This window comes from Acromyrmex echinatior, chromosome 2 (genome assembly GCF_024713525.1).
Source record: "Acromyrmex echinatior isolate Ae372 chromosome 2, ASM2471352v2, whole genome shotgun sequence".
Lineage (NCBI taxonomy): Eukaryota > Metazoa > Arthropoda > Insecta > Hymenoptera > Formicidae > Acromyrmex > Acromyrmex echinatior.
The window spans coordinates 7,701,699-7,724,535 of record NC_141853.1 but is presented as its reverse complement, the minus strand read 5'-3'; the positions used below and the strand labels follow the sequence as shown (position 1 = coordinate 7,724,535).

Sequence of the window (22,837 nt, the reverse complement as noted above, 5' to 3'; positions counted from 1 at the left end):
CATTTAGAAATTTGCATATAAAATGGTCTTATTACATAGGTTTCACGGTAATTTTTATTCAAAAAGATATATTAGAACTGATACTAAAAGTGAGAAAGATGATAGATAATATAAACATTGATTTACATTTCATTTCACAGCTATGATTGTATAATTATTATATTGTTAATATTACAAAATTATTAATAACTAATAGATCAAAATTATCGTATTAATGAAAATTAATAAAAATTTCAGATCTCTCATTTTACATACCATGGTATATTTAATATAAATTATTTATTGTTTCTTGTTTTATCACATGTACGTATAAAATGTACATGCAAATATATATAAATTGATTGAAAAGATTATTCAAAAAATCACCGTGTAAACCATCTTTTAAAAAATTGATTTAATATCAGCGTTTCTTAAAACTCTCCAATGGAAAAAGATATTCACCTTTAAATGTAGCATCAGACTATCTCGAGAAAAAAATGTTTCATATATATAATTATATATAATTATATAAAATTAAATATAATTATATAAAAAATTGATGAAACATATTTCATATACAAATCCATATATAATTATATATAAAATATGTTCATTTATATAATATTTTTTTCCCGGGATCGTTTACATAAAACGCGTAAAAACAATTTTCTTTTTAGTAAACACTTTTTGAGGGTAAGGAATTAAAAACGATTGTACCTCCTCCTTTGTAAAACAACAATTTTATCAATATCCATTTTATCAATGTCGTTCTTTATTGCGTGTGATTAAAATCGAGACGAGAGAAGAAGCAGAAGGATCAGGCGAAGGCGTGTATACGAGCTACCACGTCGTCGTTACCGTGAAGACTTTGATTACTTCGGTCGTCCTCATAATCCGTTAGTCACATGGAAGGCGGGGGCAGCATAATCTCGTAGCCGGCTGGTACGCTCTGCTGATGATGGTGATGATGATGAGAGCTGGACATCATCTGATGATGAGTCTGTTGGTAATACTGGTGGTGCATACTGGAATGGCTGGAGTAATAAACTGAGCTCTGCTCCACATCTTTACCTTACGAATTAAAAATATTGAAAATTAGAATGCTAAAAATAAAAAACAGGATAGTTTAAATTCAGGAATTCGTTATTATATTAACATTATCAATTGCAAATGATATTATGCAAAATTATAAAATATAATTATCTTTTTTTTATATATCTCTGTAGATTAGATGAAGGTAAAAAATTAGGAATTAAGAAATTAAGTTTTCAATATCTTAAGTTGATATTATATTATGCAAAATTAAATTCAAAATATGTAAACACATAAATTTTTATATAAGCGTTCAAGATTTCCCCATTTAGTATTCTCTGAATATTTAATAATTTACCTGTGTCGTACACACTGCGTCCATATAAAGCCTTAACGTCGTTCATAGGACTCAATCCGCCATTATGGGAATGTGAGGTATGAACGGACGATGGGGTAACAGGAGTGGCATAGCCATGATGAGGACCCATGGGACTCATGCCCATCGGGCTGCATGGATTCATAGTGACTGGTGACATACCCATAGTTGATAGAGGTGACATTGCGAGACTCGGACTATCGGAATCGATACTCTGCAAAGATTGGATACTACCGCCGTTGCTCACTGAACTGCTAATTGTACTGTTAGTCGTGCCTTGACAATTTAGTGGTAGCATATCCCTGTAAATAAATTATGTTTCATAATGTTAAAAGATATTTGACAAAAAAATATTTTGTTTTGCACATATCATATAAACTCTTAGTCAAATAAATTTATCTTGTAATTTGTCTTATAATTCACAAATATATAAATTAATATCAGATTGATGTTTAAATATCCAACTTAATTGTAGCCCAGATAGTAAATTCGTAAAGTATTCTTCAAGTTTTCTGAATTGTAATTCCTTAGGAATTTATACGAGAACACAATAAGAATACCTTAAAAAGTTTCATGCATCATGTTTCGAATTTCTGAAAACTTCTTAAGGACGTTCTCCGAAAAAGTCCATTTTCTTTAGATTTTTCTGAAACTTGCGGAATAAGCGCTTTAATGACGTTAACATATATACAAATTTTAAAGTCTCGAACATATGTGCTTTAAAACTCAATACTCGGTGCGGAATTAAAAATCGAAATATTCCACTTCAAAGTCGAAGCGTTTTAAATACACACACGCATACACGCACGCACGCACATGTAATATATATATATATATATATATATATATATATATATATATGGTAAATAAAGTTTTTCTCAACAATTTTTTGACTCTTCCAATTCTAGAATTGGAAAGAGATAATAAATAAGTTGAATCTCGGCTAAGAGTTAACTGTGAGTTGTGAAATTAGGCCTAAATCTCAGAATTTGTTCGTGTTGTATCCCTAGCAAGCTGACATGAAAATAACGTTAAAAATTTGACGACAAAATGACGTAGCTTGCTACCTGAGATGTTCCATGTATGCATGAACATGTTATTAGCTCTCGCAGCCAGCCTGGTCATAAACTAGTTCCAAAATAGATAATAGGTTTCAAAAAATAAGGAAATCAACATGAAAAAGCTTGACAGCTTAATAAAAATTAAAGATGCTGCACCCCAGCTGAGACGAAACACATCTGTTCTGGTATTCGCTCAGTAGAACTTGTGTCTGGCATGCTTACGTGTACTTGCAATTCTTCATTTCTCAGAGTATTCAAAGTACTAAATCGCGAAGTATTCATTGTAATGAATTTCTGAAGAATACTTCAAGATAAATTAATTGTGGTTAATTCTTCAAGAATTCTTCAAATATTTATTTTTCTAATTCTGTATGTCTTCTTCAAAATGAATTCTCTATGAACTCCAATTTACCTCCTATCTAGGTAGAAATTTGTTTCTAGTTTTTATATAAATTATTGAAAATTTTAAGATGTATATATGAAGCTGCAAAACGGTTTTTTTTTAATGAAGGAATGATAATTTTTAATACATTTAATACTACTTATATCGTTCGGTGATTGACATTACAGATCAATAAAAATGCATAATTAGTAAAAAATAACATTTGTAATTTTGTAAATATAATCAATATTAAAATAATAATCTAAAATAATAAACATACTATGTAGAGTTGGGAAATAATGCGTTACTTGTAACGCGATTATCGTTACTTTTTTTCTGTCTGTGAAAGACGGTAATTGTTATAATACATTCTTACAGTAACGGATTCAGCTTCACGGATTCTGTTACTTTTTTTATTACTTTAATATTCTCTATTATCTTTATATCTATTCGATAAATCGCATTATTTTTGATTAAATAAAAATATTTTATTTAAGTAGGAATTTAAGTATTGAAAAATATTTTGTACTTAACATCTTAAGCTGCATTTCGGTAGTCACTGCCAATACTGAAAATAGTATATGTTTATATAATTATAAATTTTCACAAAATACAACTATACTAGCAGTAAATATTGAAATGCATTATATATAATAATATCGTTGATGATAATGTTCAATAATTTATTTGTGTAAAAACATTGTTTAATTTCAATTTTTAATAAAATTTATGAATTACAACCTTTGGGAATCTAAAGTTCTAAAGAAAAATATTAAAGTAAAAATATTAACATAAAGAATTATAGAAGATTTATTAGATAAGTTTGATATAAACGGAAGCTTCCTACTATATAGAAACTTGCTTAGAGTTTTAAAAATAGTTTTAATTATTACATTTAATATTAATTAATGTGTGTATGTGTCCTGTGTGTGTGTGTGTGTGTGTGTGTGTGTGTATCTTTAAAATTTAATATCTTGTTTTAATATTAAATTTTATTTAATATTAAAATTTAATTTACTTATTTAAAATTTACTTATTTAAAATTTTATTTATTAAAACAAAAGAAAAAGAAATGAAAAAAGTAACGAATCATTACTTTCCAACAATAAGTAACAGTGACGAGTAATTGTCTGTGACTAAATCGTTAAAAAGATGCGGGGAGGGGGGAACAAAAGCTCGTTAAGGAGATTTTCAGCAGGAAAATCAGTGGTCAACCATATGTAAATGAAATTAATTATTTTAAAAGAAAAGAAACCCAAATAATAATATGTGACAAAAAATAAATACACAATAGTTGACCCTCATAATGAAATGACCCTCCATAAATCTTTTTTTATGGCTATATAAAAACATTCTGGATTTTCGAACGTACATGTGGATATTGATGAATGCTTTCTAACAAGCGACTCAGTACAACACAATGATCATCTTATTTTTGACGAACAATAAGGATGTAATAATATAATATGTGTGTTTCCTATTGAAAGGCATCCATTGTCTTAAGAGCGTAAAAAAGGCAGAAAACAGGTAGAAAAAAATTATTGACTTTCAAATGACTTTTAAAAAAGCTAGGATCAATGTATACACAATGTCTCTTTTTGATACATTGAATGTTTTCCATTTGATGACAAGTCGACACAATTAAGTGTTGTTCTAACTTTTGTCACTCACTGTATGTCAACAAGAATAGAACGACACTTGTGTCATCAAATGGGAAGCAGCCTATTGTTCGTGAATAGACCCTAAACTGAGTTAAAAAGTCCTGTATCATTTTACAATTTTCGGAATTCTTTGTTTTCTTTTTAGTTACTCAATAAGCAGAATGTTTAAAATCGATGCATAAAACAATTTTAAGATATCTTTAAATTAATCATATATTGAGGAAAGGCATCAAAGAATGAATCAATTGAAATAAAATAAAGCGAGCATTGACGAATTTAAACATTTGTAACTGTTACGAACGAATAATAAAAAAAGAGAAAATTTAATTGTTTTGCATCATTCTTATTATACTAAATTTGCGCGAAACAAGCAAAATTTTTTAAAATCAAATACGAAAAGATATACTATTTAAATTATTATCAGCATTACATTGAAAAAGTATTATGTAAATATTTAATTCAGAAAGCATTTTATTTAAAATTATATCAGCAAAAGAGAATACCATATCGGCATAACATCTTACAATAAATTTACACTTTTTATTTCTGGCAAACCCATTCAATACTGTTTCTTTAATAATCTCTATATACATGTAACAACGTAAATTCCAAAAGTCCCTCTTTATTCATACGATCTCTTAATCAGATTTTTAAATGCCAAAGGGTTGAAAAACTTTGTTCAACAGAAACGGCACTTTATTCGGCAGACACAATAATATTTTAAGTAGTGTCTTGCAATTAGTACTAGACTTATTAGACTTTCGCATAACATTGCATTGGCTGCATAACACAATATCTATAATAGAACAATAAGCCGTAAGAATCTATAAGTTTCTTAAATTAATAAAATATTTTTGGAATATCAAAATTATGATTATGCATTTTAAAAATATTAAAAATATTAAAAATATATATAATATTTTACTACAAAACATTTAAAAAAAAAGAAGATTCCAAGGGGTGCGTTCCAAAATTCGACTCTGTCAAGTGTTCCCAAGTATCATTTTATCTTTTTATTGTTCACCGAATGTTGAACAAGAATAAAAAATACTCGTAGTTGAGTTATAGAGTCGAGTTTTGGAATGCACTCAAGGAAGGGCCATGGTCCTCATGGCTTCTCTCTTGAATTCGCCAGTGAATGTGAACCACAAAATGTTCGGGTGTCAAGGTACACATATATTAAATCTTAAGATACAGATGTTTCGATTCTAAGGATTGAATCCTCTTCAATGTAAAATACAATTAATCGTTGCCTCGAACGTCACATGAATCATTTGTGTCCATGTCATTTCTAATAGTTCTTATTTTCTGGTGCAGAAAATAATTTTCATAATTTTTCTAAATTTTTTTTTCAATGTCTATATAGCAGTAATTTAGTAAACACCTTAAAGAACATGTGTGAATTTTTATAGAATTTTTCAAGCATTTTAAGTCTTAAAATCGGACATATATATGCCGTTTAAAGGTGCTGAAAATAAGTGTGCCATTCCAGAGTTAATCGTGTACTCCAATAATTAATTATGAAATCAAAACTGTTATCAATAGAGAGAACATCGTTAAACTATTGTCCAGTATAAAATCTTGAAAACATCCTCTCTATTATTCTTTAAATTTTATTATGATTAAATGTATTTCCACTTCATAAACAACTTGCGTTTGATTGAACTCCTTTGGTCTTGATTGATTTTATTTAGATTTGAATCAAAGCCTTTTAATATTTAACATTTTAAGTTAAATTATTGCATTTTATCTTTATCGTCTCTATAGTATTTCGCTGAATATTCAAACTCCGAGTTTAGAATTTTTATTTTGAACTCAGATTAACGATATGCCATTACATTATTACATCAAAATATGAATATAATAAATTCTGCAAGATGTAAATTCGTGAGAGAATAATAAATAAATAAAAATTAAAATATCTTTAAGAAACCTTTAAGAAATCTTTAAAATATCTTTAAGAGTTCTTTAAGAAACCTTTAAGAAAACTTTAAAATATTTCATAAAGAGTTCTAAATTCTAAATCTTGAAGTTGTCTTATGCATCGATTTTATCTGTTTATTCGACAATCTTTAGAAATTAACATCTCATATCTTAACTATTACGAAAATGATAGAGGACTTTTCGACTCAACTAGTCTATCTGCCCACAAACAGAGTATCAAAAAGTTTAAAATACTCTATATACATTCAGGCGAAACATATACATATATGTTTTCTTTTTGAAAATTTTTGTCTCCTTATACGAAGATTTTTAAATTCAACAGAAGGAGAAGCACAAAGGTCCCGATACGGAGGTCCCACTTATTCTATTGGGTATTGTTCTACGGTGTTGCCGCCGTGAAAATAAACCGCGAAAGCTATATGTGAGAGCGCATATTCATGTGAGACATACACATAGTCCATGTACGTGATGTGCGTTGACCGCTCCGCCCATGGTTTGGTTGTGCACGGAACACTCTCTCCCTATACCGTGTTCTCTGTCTAACGCGAACGTCGGACCGTGCATTTTTATAGTCTTGCCTCAAGGTCCGGATTTAAAGGAATACGCCCTACATGTACCCCAACGTTCCACGTCTTGGGGTCCCTTTCTCCGTCCTGACGAATGAGAGTCTAGACTATGGGATGGATGGAAGAGAGGGAAATTTTAGGACTTGTTTAGAGAGTTTGCCGATAATATTTCGAGGAGATTATTAACGTCGCCTACGTTACGAAGTAATAGACGAGCGTATAACTCGGAAGACTTGAACATTTTGATTAATCTTACTTAATCTCATTTCTAAGTGATTTATAGAAAAGTTTTAGGAATGTATAAGTATAAAAGATCAAATCGTGCGCGAATTCCGTGGACAAAGCAATTTTGTATTAAATTAATTAATATTAACTTAAAAACTCAATATTAAACTGTGTTTATGGTAAATGAGCATGAGAGAAAATTGAATCAATAACGAAGATATAGGCTGTGTTCCAAAATTCACTGTCAGTGCTGAAAATGTGTAATATACGTTACGTAAATTATAGATTTTTAGTGAATTTTGAAACACAGCCATAATCGTATTTAGTGCTAACTGTGATGTGTTTTTCCACAGTTCTTGGTAGCAACTATTCTTCGATCTAACGAGGAAGAAGGCGCGTCCTCGTTCTTGCGCGGCACACGCGAAGATAAATCGAGGTAGCGGCGAAGGGCCGGCCGTGGCCTTTATGTAGTAAACTATTGGTAGTGCGAACAGCTCAATGGTGAAACGGGAGATGTAACCGAAGCTGCGTCATAAAACGGTAATGGGGCGTCGCGTTTCCTTTTCCTAGGGCCTTTGGCGAGAGGCAGGAGAACGTTAAGGACGAGAAAAGGGGAGGAAGTTCAACTTGGTCTTCTGCCACCAAGAAAAGAATTGTTTTCTTGAAAGCAAGGAAGAGGAGAGCTGAATGTCGAGAATATTATCAAACGATCTCACTTGAATTTAAAAATGTGTATGATTTAGCGTGATGAGAATTAAAAAAGTTACATTAAAAATTTTTTTTATATTTAATATTTTCTTCATAACAAAAAAATTCAAAAAAACCAGGGCAAATAAGAATCAACGTGATAGTTAATACACAAAATGTAATCTTAAATATTTATTCCAAAAAGTACGGTTCGGTTCACTTTGGAACCATTCTCAGCAATACAATTTCAAAATATAACTCCCTTCATGTCCAAAGAAAAAAAATCACCATCAGATTTACAGATTTGATGTTGTAAAATCATTTATATATATATATAATTATATATATATATATATACATATATATATATATATATATATATATATATATATAAATGATTTTACAACATCAAATCTGTAAATCTCGAAGCATTTTTGGATTGGTCAGTAAAATTCTTTCTTCCTATTGGTTTCGAAGCATCTAATAGACCGCCCTCTGAGTTCGTTCCCAGATGTCTTTCTTAAAACCGCAAGACACTTCATTTCTTTATATCATTCGATTGTTCACAGTCTTTTACATTTCGTAATTTGATATTATCTTAAGACCCCCGAAGAGCCTTGCATTATTTCAATACTACTTCTAGTAAGTCTTTAACATTTAAGTAGTCAAATAAAGATTTTTCTGTTTGAGTTGAAATTCAAACAGCTGAAATCTCTCTTTTTCTCTTTAACAGAAAATCAGAGGTGGTCAAAAGTTCTACGAAAGTAAGTCTACAAAAGTAAGAATGAGAAGTTAACGAGGGTTATCCGGAAAGGTTATAAGATTTAAAAAAAAAACAAATATGCATATATTTTAATGAAACTTACAGGGATTATATTATTTTTCCACATAATCATCATTTACTTCAATACATTTCGTCAATCATGGAACGATTTTTTTTATTCTTGTTTCATAGAGATCTCCCGCCACCTCTTTTAGTCAGTTCTGCACTTCGATTTTTATCTCGTCGTCATTGCAAAAGTGTTTTCCACCATGGCAATCAATGTAGTGGCGCCATTCTCCTTCAGCAAAAAGATTCAAAATTCAGCAATCAGTTTAAAAAATCATGGCAACAGTTTTTCTGGGATAGAAAAGGAGTTCTGCCTGAATTTTTGCAGAAAGATGAGATAATTAATGCTGCAAGATACTGTGAGACCCTCAGAAAACTTCGCAGAGTCATATAAAACAAACGCCATAGGATGCCGATGAAGAGAGTCTGTCTCCTTCATGACAATGCTCATCCGCATACTGCTTGTGCAACGCAAGAGTTGTTGATCTCATTTGGTTGGGATGTTTTAAATCACTCCTCTCACAGTCCCGATCTCATACCTAGCGACTATCATTTCTTCACTAAATTGAAAGAACATTTGTGAAAAACACTTTTGTGATGACAACGAGGTGAAAATCGAAATGCAGAACTGGCTAAAAGAAGCGGCGGAAGATTTCTACGAAACAGGAATAAAAAAACTCGTCCCATGGTTGACAAAATGTATTGAAGTAAATGGTGATTATGTGGAAAAATAATGTAATACCCGTACTATAATCCCTGTAAGTTTCATTAAAATATATGCATTAAAATATATATTGTATTTTTAAAAAATCTTGTAACCTTACTTTCCGGATAACCCTCGTAATGTTTATTAAATCACGTTTAAAATTCTTAAATTAACAAATTGTTTTTTATTTTGCTTTATTTTCAAAATCTGGATGTTCGATGGAAAAAGTTCTTTGGCTAGAATTGTTTATATTTTATTTCAAAAACAGAAAGACCGAAGGAATTTTGACTAGTATTATATGTAAGAATATGTCCAATGTAGCTCTTAGATAACTAAAAATTATCTAGATGAAGATAAAATAAATTACACGTAAATATATCTTATGTTAGATAAGATACAAAGATAATTCCATTTTTAATTTATTTAGATAAAAGAAATATTATAAGTTTTATTTAGATAATTTTAGGACAATATCGCTTTCAAGTAAAATAATTTAGAGTATATAGAAACAACATACATGTTCATATTTTCAATTACAGTATAAATCTTTATTTCTTAAAAATTAGAATTTTTAAAATTTTTCTTCTGATAAATGATTGCATGGTACATACACATATATGTATCTGTTGTCCAATTAAATGCTTCAATTGCAAAATATGTATATTATAATTGTAGAAAATCTTTTTGACATGTGGATAAAAAGTAAGAATTTAATTTTTTAGATTAAAATTTTTAATACATAAAAGTCTTCAATATTGAAAATTCTTTTTTTTTTTAATGATATAGATAAAAGGAAATAATACTAACGCATATCAAGCCAATGCTCAGAAATACAAGTCTTGGACAGCATTGATCTAACACTAAACATAAATATGTGGTTTACAAAATAAGAGATGTTTTAAAATCCTACACTGAGGAGTATACACTACTTGCTACACATTAAGATGATTTAAAAAAGATATAACATTCTTTTATTTAAGATAAAGATGGAGGTAATACATATTCTAATAATTCTAAAAATAAGATAAAGCAATTTCTTTATCTAGATAATTATTTAAATCACTGAGTATATCAAAAAATAATAGAATAGAAGGAACACACGTAATTTATTACCTATTGAATATGTATTTATTTAAAGAATTACTAAACTAGTTGAAAAAGTTATTTCATTTATGCAAAAATCAAAGATACTATAAATATTGTTTTGTACAAAGATATCTTAAAAACTGATTTATAATACATGTTGAAAAAAATGCTGCAGAATTGAATACTTTAGCACGATAATAATCCTAAATATGCTTCAAAGACAATCAAAGAATTGCTTTCAAATAATATAAAAGTTTCAGGTTGACATAAGTTCTTATTTTAAGATCGTCTTAAATAATGTCAAATACTAATTGTCATAGACAACATAAGTACTAAATGTCACAAGACACTGCTCTGTGATTGACTTATGACATTTTAAGATTAAATTCAATTGAGCATTTCTGGAGAGAATTCAAGCGTCGAAATCGCAAATATATAGATTCAAACAAGACTGAATTATTAGACATTTTAACGGAAGGATGGAATCACATAGCTCAGACAGCACAGAATATTTATAATAAATATTCATAAATATTTATTATTATTTATTTTTTGAAAAATATGTATAAAATATTTTATACATATTTTATATAAGCTTAATTCGAAAACATTATTAGAACGTAGATTAAATATTTTATACAATATTTATGATAAGTATAAATAAATATTTTTAGTAAATATTTTTTATTTGGATTATAATGTCTCGTTAAGTATTTTTATAACACTTACTATAATATGTACGATAAATATTTTATAATATTTATAATAAATACTTATTATGACCTGTGCAATCTAAGACCACAAAAATATTTACAAAATATTAAAAATAAGTTTGACAAACATTTTGTAAATATTTTATAAATGTTGTGTGCTGTCTGGGAATTATATTACGCGTTTAATTGAATTTGGCTTGTCGTTATATCGCTGTTACTTCGAAAGATATGGCTATTAAATATTAATTAAAACATCACAAAATTATTTAACATCAATAGTTAAATATTAATTAAAATATCATCAAATTATTATAGTATAAATTACTGTTATTACTCTTGTCTTGTGAGACAAATTATAACTTTTGAACACTTTTTTAGTTTAGTAATTCTTTAAATAAACACATGTCCAATAATAAATTCTGTTTGTTTTTTTATACTATTTCTCTTTAAACGATATTCCTTACAACGTTAGTCAAAATTCGTTTGATATTCATTTAAATAAAATTGAAATTTTTACGTTATCGTATAAGAAACTCGTTCACTAGAAAATCTACAATATCTTTTCTTGTCTGAACGTTTGTCTGTATAAAAAAATGTTAGTTTTTGTGTAAAAAAAACATGCACACTAATTGCTCAAAATGAAAAAAATGAGGATAAATGAGTGTAACGAACACCAGCGAGATTGATTAGTGCGGGTGGACTTGACCAAATATCTGTTGACGCGGGAGCGATGGCGACACCACGCATATATTTCTTGAGCGTGAGGGACGTGGTGTGCGTGCTCGCATGAATTTCTGGCGGTACGCGTTATACGCAGTTTCTACGTGCGCTCGAAGAAAGGAACGGACCAGAGAGCGAACGCAGCGTTGTTATGGCTACGACGGAGAGTCGCGGTCACGGCTCTCTGCCGGGCCTCTCCGTTCTGACGGACCCATTCTGAGGAGCACCAATTTCGTCCCTCCCATCTCAAAACGCTTGAGAAATATATATACAGTTTACCATTTTAGCTGATTAGTAATTAGTTTAAGTTAATTAAATATTTTGGGATATATATCTTCTAGGAAAACTAATTTTACGAACATTTTGTTGAGAAAAATAAAAAAAGTACGTCACGTATATAAAAGATAATATAGTTCTATAAGAAAGATATTCTCCGTAAAAATTATTATAAAAAATTATATATTAAAATTTGGGAAATGATACAACATATGTAGGTATATAAGATAAATGTTTTAGTGATTGAATTATTAAGAAGTCATGATCAGTTAGGTATTAATTATTATTGATTATTAATGTAGTGGCATCTCTCTCATAAAAAGAATTAATGTTCATGTAAAACTTGTCAGTAATTGAAAACTATCGATATTATCATATAAATTTAAAAAAAAAGCAGAAGAAATTTCATTGATAGTGCATTAACCCAATTTTTAATAAAATAAATTTTCAAAATTTAATTTTCAGTTTTTCTACAATCAAAAAACATACTGCATGTTTGAATAAATACAGTACAATATTTTGAAAATATATTGCAAAAATTAAAAAAATGTCAGAGATACTATGTTTTATTCAAGATGGTAAGAAAATTAATAAAATTATAAATGTCTCTTCTACGAAATTTGAAGAGAATATTTTTCGCAATAATTTGCAAGAAAAAATTATATATATTTTATTATTTATTTTGATGTAAGTATTTAATAGCTTTCTAATTTACTATTATTGACAAATAATAATTATGTACAAATATATTATCAATTTTTCAATCGTTGGCATATTCAGTTATTGGGATATTTATTACTATTATATTTATTGATATTATTTATATTAATTATAATTCAAATGTATGTCTTTTTATAAATAAAAAATTATATTAAATAGTATCTTAAGACCGCAAATGTAAATATACCCTGAGTAACGAGAACTTTGTCGATCTGAGCTGAATCTTAGTGCTTAAATATTTTTATAAGAATTTATATACATATCCAATTTTACAAATTGGAAATGTACATAATGCGCTAAAATTATTTTTTCTTGAAATGCAACTTCTTATGTTGTTTTGATGTTTTTCCTAATTATATTAATTGTGTGTGTGCGTGCGGACTAATATATTTTAAAAATAATTTAATGTTTCCTTATTCATGTAATTTATAAATATACTGTTATTATTTACGTAATGTTAAGTTGTGAGTTTAATTAGATGCGGTCTCTGATTTTTCGTATTGTAAAGTAAATCCGACGGATTTCATGCGTCGCTTCGAGAATTTTGCTCTCGATCTCGACGTCTCGATCGAGAGATTAAGCTTACGTTGCCTGATCTTATCGTAATTTGCGGCCCCTGTTATGTCAATAAACGGCTGAACACGCGTCCAGCATTATCTATGCGTGACTCCATCAACGTTTTTTTCTCTACGTCTCACCCACCGCTTTTCTTCCGAGTGTATCATTTACCAATGAACCTCACGCGTAACATAACAACCCCAGTGTTACGTATAGAGCTGCCAGACCTTATCTCCCTATTCATAATCGTCACAAAGGACGTCAACACGATGCAGACATTAATTAGATAAGCATACGAGCATTAGATAATCTCCCGAGAGAAAAGAGAACGAGCAATGCTACCTCTCCGAAGAATGTCTGACAATTATATCATCGCTCGATTAATATATCGAGTATAGTAAATGCTTCTATGATTATGATATGGTAAATGTTTCTATACTAAGTAAAACGTAAAAATTTGTACATAAAATAATCTAATTAAACTATGAGAAGAAAACTACAAAGAAAAATACCTCATTTTAATGTTTCCTCAAATACTAAGTTTAGTAATAAATTCTTTTGTAATGTAATCCTTATCACAATTTATATATGTATTCGTATTTACTGATACGTATAATAATATTCCAAACAATATAATTTTCGCAGTCATTATAAAACATAAAATTATTTTTAATAATTTAGATTAAAAATAATTTTATAATATCAACTTTTTTAACTCTTTAAAAATAGAATTCCTCCCCCCTAGTTATATTACTTTTAAACTTTGTGTGTGGGTGTGTGTATTTATGATACTCTTGGTTTACATTTTATATAAAAATAGAAAGAAGTTTTGTTTAAAATATAATCGAAAAGTCCTCTTAAAGCTTCTAAGCTCGTTATCGCAGCTATACTGAATCAGCGATATGTAAATTTTTGTTAAGTGCTAATTGTAAATAAAGACAATTTGAATAAAACAAAATGATGAAATCATTTTAAAACATTTGTAAAATAAAAGAACTATACATATTATCCTTAACTGTCAGTAAATAATCGTAAAAAAGTAATGAAAGGCACGCGAAGTGTTTTCATTCAATGCGCATGCGTAGCCTATTTTCACTTACACGTGCCTTTTATCTCTTTTTAAAATTATTTACTGACTGTCAGGTGGGATAAGCATAGTTTTGTCTATGTTTACAAATGTTTTAAAGCGATTTCATTATTTCATTTTATTCATTGTCTTTATTTACAAATACGTATTATAATAAAAATTAACATGTCATTCAGTTTCTCGCTTCTGACTTGTGATTTAACGGATCCCTATTCAAAGGTCTTAATGTGGAATGACTTATGATTTCCTGGGGCAATTTGGGACAAAAGAACACATGTGCAGAATTGAGGATACTTGTTGATTTCTAAGGAAAAAGAATAGGCAGACCCTTAAGAAATGTCCTTTTTGTTACGTAAAAATATATTTTTTTCATTATTATGTAAAAAATATCAAAAACAGAACAGGAAGTTGTCTGAAAGTCTTAGTATAGCTCTGTAACAGTAATCGTAAGACTATTAGGAATTAGCTAATTTAGAATGGTCAAGAATGGTCAAAAATTTTCTGCTCTGATTAATTCCTACAATACGATTATTGTATGGCATATGAATGGACGTCCATGTCATATGGTTGTCATATCTTTTTTTTTTGTACAATATTGTCCTTTTGTATGGTCATTTAAAGAATTTTGAAGGACTTTCCAAAGGTGCATTAAAAAAAATGGTCCGGTTGAATTAAATAGTAATTCTGGTGAAAAATGGACACAAAAAATATCACGGTTGCCACAACCGAAAATAATAATAATTTTCGCCCATCAATATATTTGGTTGTGATAAGCATAAAATGGATATATCTTTACAGCCATAATCATTCCAATCTTGTGGTTATCACACTCGTACTATAGTTTTTATATCCAAAAAAAATGTATTGATGGATGACTTTTGATCGTGGCAAACGTAGCCATTTTTTTCATGGACGAATCAGAATTCTCTGGTTAAATCTATTAGAATTCTAGTTGAGGTAACTAGAATTCTGATTGATATAATTATTCTGATAAAAATAAGAATATTAGTAAATTTTACCAGAAATATTATATCACCTAGAATTCCGATTATCTCAACTAGGATTCAAATAAATTTAATCAAATAATTTTAATTTATTAAAAGAAAACAATAAGATTGGAAACAAAACCGTTTATGTTAAATAACATTATTTTAAATACGAAGCGCTACTACGATCTGAATGTTGAGATGTTGAACTAATATATATTCATATAAATGAATTAATTTCGGAAATGATAATTACGTGCCGATATGGTTGTCGGACTTTCAACGCAATCAATTTGAAATATTAATAATCCTCCCAAATTTCCTAAATTAATCTTAAAAAAACTGTAATAAACTTATTGCGAAAAATATTGCCTCGGCCAGGAGTCGAATCCGGATCTCGTGCGAACGTCCTGAGTCTTTAGACTACCGAGACGAAAACTCTGATTTGCCCATTTTCAACACACCAACAACAGAAATTTTTTTCAATGTTCAAATAATTACCGTTTATAATTATTCCCCTCGAGGAAATATATAATTATTCCCTTCGGACCTTTATGGAAGTCTTAACAAAGAAAAAAAGACGTCCGAAAAAAACAAATAGCAATCCTAATTACGAAAGGGAACACTGCAACTGACCAGTATAAACAAAAACAATTTTATATATTCGTTAGTCTGGTTAATTCTTGATGCACAAAAGGAGAATTAAATTAAGAAATTATCAGGCAAAAGATAGTCAAACATAGTTAGTTGGGCGCATTTAAATCTATTATTATAATCAATTACAAATTTATTTATTAACTGCGTCCGATTCTCATTTTCCCGACATGTATTTCTTTATCTACTTATTTTTAATAAGTCTTTCAAAAGAAATATTTGTACAAAAGGAAAAAAATCGAATTAAGCAGTTCTATGTAATCATCCGCGCGTATTAAAATATATTTGCAATTTAAGTGTTCTCTTTTAATTTTGAACATTTTTAAAGATTTGTATAAATTTATTAATATACAAAAGACTCACGTTCTCGTTTGTGGCGTACGATCACGCTGTCGACGATTCTTGAACCAATTGGACACCTGAGTCAGCGTCAGGCCAGTTTTCTTCGCGAGATTCTTCTTCTCGTCCGGCGTAGGATATCGGTTCCTCATATAACACTCTTTCAAAGCGTTCCTCGATCGCTCCTTGAAGCAGTACACGGTCTCCTCGCCGTCCCAGATCGTCTTTGGTAGTGGATACTTCTTGCGCAGCCGATACTTGTCCACGGCGCCCAATGGTCGACCGCGGATTTTTTCAGCTTCGCGATAATGCGACTTAAACCACATCTGTTGGAGTTCAGGATGTCGACGTGGCGAGAAAGGGTGGCTCTCCAGGATTGAGTAAAGCTCGTGATAGGCTCCGCGGTGAAAGGCAACAGCGGCACGCGCCATTAGCACACTCTCGCCTCCGCGCAACAGTTCTCCAGGCGGTAAGGACCAAAGAAATCTGGTATCAACGTAGGTTTTTTTTTTAAGTAGATTTTACACAAATATAATTTTGTATAATTTTAGAATTTTATAACGCAAGAACAGAATTTGTTAAAAATCTTACGCACATAATTTTTGAATAAATAAATAATGAATTAAAGCACGCTCTCTTTAAAATTACCTGGATAATTTCTCAATGTCTTGACTTTGCGACAGTGCCTCGCACATGCAAGATATCTGTTCAGGTGTGAAATTACTGCTGCTAAGGGGGAGACTGCTGATATTACTAATGTTGGTGTTTACGCTGGCAGAGTTGCAGGTCGAAATCTCCTGCGAATACTGAGGACTGCCATTCGATGTTGGCGTTAAATTTTGGGGATGATGAGTCAGCCCGAGACCGGACATTGACGATGCGTTACTATATTGCGCAGTTGCATTGCGATGCACGACGCCCATTTGACTATTACAGTCGCTGTTCGGTGATGACAGCTGATCTGAACTATCCGACATCCTTGGCTGGTGACTGCGTGCCTCTCATGAATCCATGCAGGTGTCGGACAGCAAACAAGATTCCGTGCTCATTCGCCGGTCCTAAGCGCGAAATATTTTTGAAGATGTGATTCCTTATTAAAATTAATTCAAAGATCACGCATCTTGAATTACAAACCGAATTACGAATTGCTAAATATAAAAATTAATAACTCGTTACGCAACTTGTCTTAATTATACGCGAAAAATTTACATTTAAATAAATTTAATTTTGAGCATAATATATTTAATTTATTTTATTATATAGATATTTCATCTTCAATAAATGTTTGTTCGTTGCTTATACATTCTTACCTCTGAATTTTCTATCGCCTGCAGAATTTTTATCGTGAAATTGTTAGTTTGGGAAAATTAAAGCCAATGAGGAACTTATTTTCCCGCTTTTGCCATTCGGCAAATTGGAACACGGTCGTAGTATCAATATGTCTTATAGATCGACCGGATGAATAACTGATGACGAAAGTAAGCATCCGTTATTCGCACGTTCGAGTCAACGCGACGGTTGTTTAATCACGCGCGTTTCATTCATGTCGATGCCCGACTCCATTTCCATTCATCAAGACTTACTCAAATGAAGCTGTAACATACTTCAAGTCACTGTTTTAAAAATTGTTCGCAAATTTTAATTATGAAAAAAAAAAATTTTTTTTCTAAGTACAATCACTGTACACTTTCACCGATACATTCGATGGTCTGTACACTTTATCGCAGAAGAATAGCTCGAATTCGTAATTATTTTTTAATCATTCTGGTGACTATTATTCAGTTTTTAATATAATTTTTTTTTTAAATATTTGCTTAAACAAATATAATTCTATAAATAAAAATCACTTGTTCTTTAAGAATAATTTCAAAAATTTCCTTCACGTATATAATTTATTTATTTGTTCTCCAAAATCGTGTTTGATTACCGCGTTGTAAGCAAATAACTTTGAACTTGAGTTCCGACGGCGTCTGAAATCAAGTTTAAATTCTTTAATGTCGGCGTCTGTTCGTAATAAATTATGTAATGGAATACTTCTCACATCCACAATAATTCTCCGAGAAGGCTTTTCCAAAAAAGATACCAATTATCAGTTCGTTTATTCGCCATCAGGTACACATTCTTTAAATACCACTGCCTGAGTTCTTAATCTTTGTGACTAACCACTTTGTGATTAACGATAGATCATCCGTAGCGAAAGCATCGAATGCACTATAAGGAAAGAAAGAATGTATTTGTACGTTCTTCTTAAACACATCACAGCGTGGTACCAATGCACTGACAGATCCTTGAGATTATTTGTAGCCTCAAGTGTCCCGCAATCATCCCCGTTTTTATGCTGGAGAACAGTGATATTATGAAGCAACCAACAGGCAATCGCGCGAACAAACAACCGATTACATAACCGATACTCCTCGGGAGGATGCCTTTGACCGCGGCAGACTATCTCACTGAGTGACCAAGTCACCAAGTTAGTAAGGTGATCACGGTCGTCGCGTTCGCGGTGCGATAGCCGTCGTCCCGCTGGCAATTCCGTCGTTGAATTGTGGTCGTGCGGCCGCCTTGTGGCAATGCTGACGATGGAGTTGCCGATATCGTTCTATCTCTCTCTTTCCCGTTCTCTTCTTCTTCCATCTCTCTCTCTCTTCTCTCCTTTTCCCTCCTTGATCTCTTGGTCGGCCTTCTCTTTTATTTCGGCAGTAGAATCGCGCAATGATTAGGTACGGTACGGCCACTACGCTGCGATTGGTCGTCGCGACGTACAGCTCGACTCCATTGGTTGGAAAATTAGAGGGCGGTGCGAAACTTCTACCCCCGACTACTAGTTCACCCCATCCGAGTCGCCGCCGGCCCCGCGACGCTTCTGATTCCTCCGCGCTGGATTCTCACCTGGCGACCTCCGTGACAGACCGATTACCTGGATATATCGAATTTCGACGATTCCTTTCTCGAGTCGGACTCGCGTAATTTCTTTTGTTATGTAACTGAAGTGACGAATTATGGTATTGTGTATCGGGCTTTCCCCTTGGTCTCACACTCCAGTCTCGATTATATATTTGCTTTCTCATGTTGAATAGCCTTAATAAAACTCGTATATTTCTACAAATGTAATTATATTCTTGAAATGATAGTTGAAAATAAATCTATTAATCGGTAAAAACTTGCTTTTTCATTATTTTGCTCGTTTTGTAAAATTTACTTTAAGTTTAAAATAAAAATTTGAAGAAGAAGTGTAGATAGCAAAAATTTGCTTATCAAAGATTTGATTTTATTTATATCTTTATTGCGTCGCTTCCAATTTACATTATTCAGCAATTTTTGTGCAAATTTTTCGCGCAGATACTGTTTTCCACTATCGCGAAGCTATCGAAGAATCACGAAATACGCGTGTAACCAATAAACACCGGAAATGGAACGTGTCAACGTTACTGTACACCATGTTGTGATTCCACGCGACGCTATCGCACCTTGTGTTTGATTAATTTCACAACAACTGGCAATTCACCCTTCGTCGGTAGATTTGACGAAAGGAAATCCGTCATAAATTTGTTTATGAATTATTTAAACGCGTCACATTTTGGACAATTTAATACGCAATGCTCGATATAAGACGCATGATAATACATAAAACTTGAAGATATAACTTTACAATTTTTGCGGCACAATTTGCATCTCTGTAATAAAATAAAAAATATATATATATTTTAATACAATATATATTGAAATGTAAATAAATTATATAAAACAATTGTCGAGTTTTACATCGTGTATTTATTACATCGTGTTAAAATGTACATTTCTTACAGTAATTTATTATATTAATTTTTGTTTTAGATTTTGGAATAATATCGACAGACTTTCGATGTGACGGAAGATTGAAAAGTTGATGTGACGATTGAAGAAGGCAGATATCACTTTTTTAAAGTGTTTACTTTTCACGATAAGATTTCCACCCCCTCGCGAAGGTCGCCGGCTCATCTCTGGAGTCGTATTATGATACACATTTCTGCAAATATGATCCAACGACAAACGTAACTTTAGCTGCAGATCGGTCCGAATACGAACTCGTACACGCCCAAGGATCGGTTTCGTTCATTCACGACCATCGCGTATATCGTTTATCGTTGCGTATCTTGTACACATGTATTTTGATCGTTTACCTCCATTCCATAAATTGAATGAAATCTTACATCACCTCTTATAGCATGCATGATTTAATTAATTGAATCAACTGTTGTCAGATATATTATATTTTCAAGAACTCGTCGTTGAACATGATATATACGCGTATGGTACTTAGGTGTTTTAGAAGTAAAATATTTTACTTCTAAAATACAAATAAAAATAATTTAGTAAACATATCAAATTTTTTAAAAATAATTTATCTGCATCATAATTATTTTAAACGAATTTTTTATTTAACGATCGCGTACATCGTTTATCGTTATGTACACATGTAACAATCGTTTATCTTCATTTCATAAATTAAACGAAATCTTACGTCACGCGTTATTATGCATAATTTAATTGAACCTGTAATAAAATATTTGAAAATTATTTGATTTTATTATATTATATTAAAGCCATTTTTTGCTAATTCTAAGTAAAATACATGTTTTCATGTTATTATAATTTTGAAATTGTATTCTTTTTCTTCTACTTTTGGTTTAAATATTGCTTATTTATGCTTACTATAACTTAAAATATCCTCTAAAATACATACTATAGAGAGATATATAAGATATAATAATATAAATCTCTCTCTTCTTTGTTTTTCTCACACAAAAATATATTGATATTATGACATCCTAAATTTGTCTTGTTATCGCTTTTATTTGATTTAATCAAAAGATTTATTAAAAGCAATAGCAACATAAATTTAGAATGTCACGTGACGAAAATCTGGTGGTCGGAAGTCTGGCGGTGTTGTATAGATCAAGAGAACCGATGCATCGCTAGTAGATGAGTGAAGACGTTTTTCCTCGGCACGCCTTGCCAATCCTTTGAATCTGCTCCGCCTTTTTCAACTAATTGCCATTTGTCATGTATGTTGATCGATGTAGCGTAACATATTTTGGAACGGTAAAAGATGCTCAGATTTTAAATAACAAATTTATTCAAAATAAAAACTGAGATAATTTAATTATAAAAGGGAAATATTTTGTTACTAATTCAATACGTCAGTAACGCTTAAAATTCTCTTTATATTTTGCAATTAATTTTGGATTCGCTATTTATTTTTTAAATAAGTTCTACTTGTTACAATAGTATTAATTAAGCTACACAATCTTTTAATTAATATCACTTTGCAATCAAGAAAAGGAATTTCTAGACGTATGAAGCGCAAGGAAAATTATGAAAATTATTCCGATTTGATTACGCTCGAGCTTATAGATTCGAGGATGACATCGTGCCGAAGCCAAGACCCAATGATAAAGGGGCGGCGCCGCGCTTTGCGATGGCGTCTCCTTCGATTTGGTGTCGGATTTCCCTCTGGGCCGCCATTTTCTCTCCTCCTCTCTGTCTCTCTCACCCTCTTCGTACATCCTCCTGTTCCCGACCCTTGGGATAGGGATGATGCTCTTCCTTATCAAAACGAACCTGGGGACAACCGATTTCATCATCCCTCCTTCATTCCTGTTAAATCTAAAGACGTCCTCGACAATCCGATATTCGCTTGAGTGTCTACATCGTTTACAGGCAATTGGTCCTCAAAAATAAATTGACTTAAGTTGTAAATTCGATTGTATTTATTAAATTCCGAAGAAAGCTGAAAAGAAGAAAGAAAGAAGAAAGTTTAAGCTGAAAAATGCTTTCTTCTCTGAAATATATACATGTAAATATTATATGTAATTAAAATAATACTACTTACTAGAAATTATGTTGATTTAGATATAAAACATCTCTTATTAAATCTATCATCAATTATTTCAACATCTGTAATTTAAATTTATTTATTTTAATATATTTATAAGCGTTACATATAATTATTATGTCTACTTTTTTAATAAGTCTGATTTAATATATTATACAAACTTATATTATAATTTTAGTCTTATATAATTACATATAAATTATTACATATAAATTTATTTTGCAATCTATAAAAATTTTTTATGCATTAACTGATTCTTTCAATATAAAGTGCGTTTGCATGTATAACGCTGCTCACAAAAGTTGTAAAACAAGTATTTATTTGTCATAAGCGTATTTAGTGTCAGTACGACAGTACGATAGGAAGTACTCCGAC

General features: G+C 30.7%; 1 protein-coding gene across 1 annotated transcript; it reads right to left on the bottom strand.

Moving 5' to 3' along the window:
• Positions 1-644: 644 nt before the first annotated feature.
• Six4 (homeobox protein six4) lies at positions 645-19,188 on the bottom strand. Its single transcript, XM_011069724.2, has 5 exons — positions 17,898-19,188; positions 17,236-17,645; positions 16,612-17,073; positions 1,370-1,689; positions 645-1,050 (listed from the first exon to the last, which is right to left on the bottom strand). Exons 2-5 carry the CDS (start codon positions 17,562-17,564, stop codon positions 881-883), a joined length of 1,281 nt encoding a protein of 426 aa, XP_011068026.2. The 5' UTR covers positions 17,565-17,645; positions 17,898-19,188; the 3' UTR covers positions 645-880.
• Between the last annotated feature and the right edge of the window lie 3,649 nt (positions 19,189-22,837).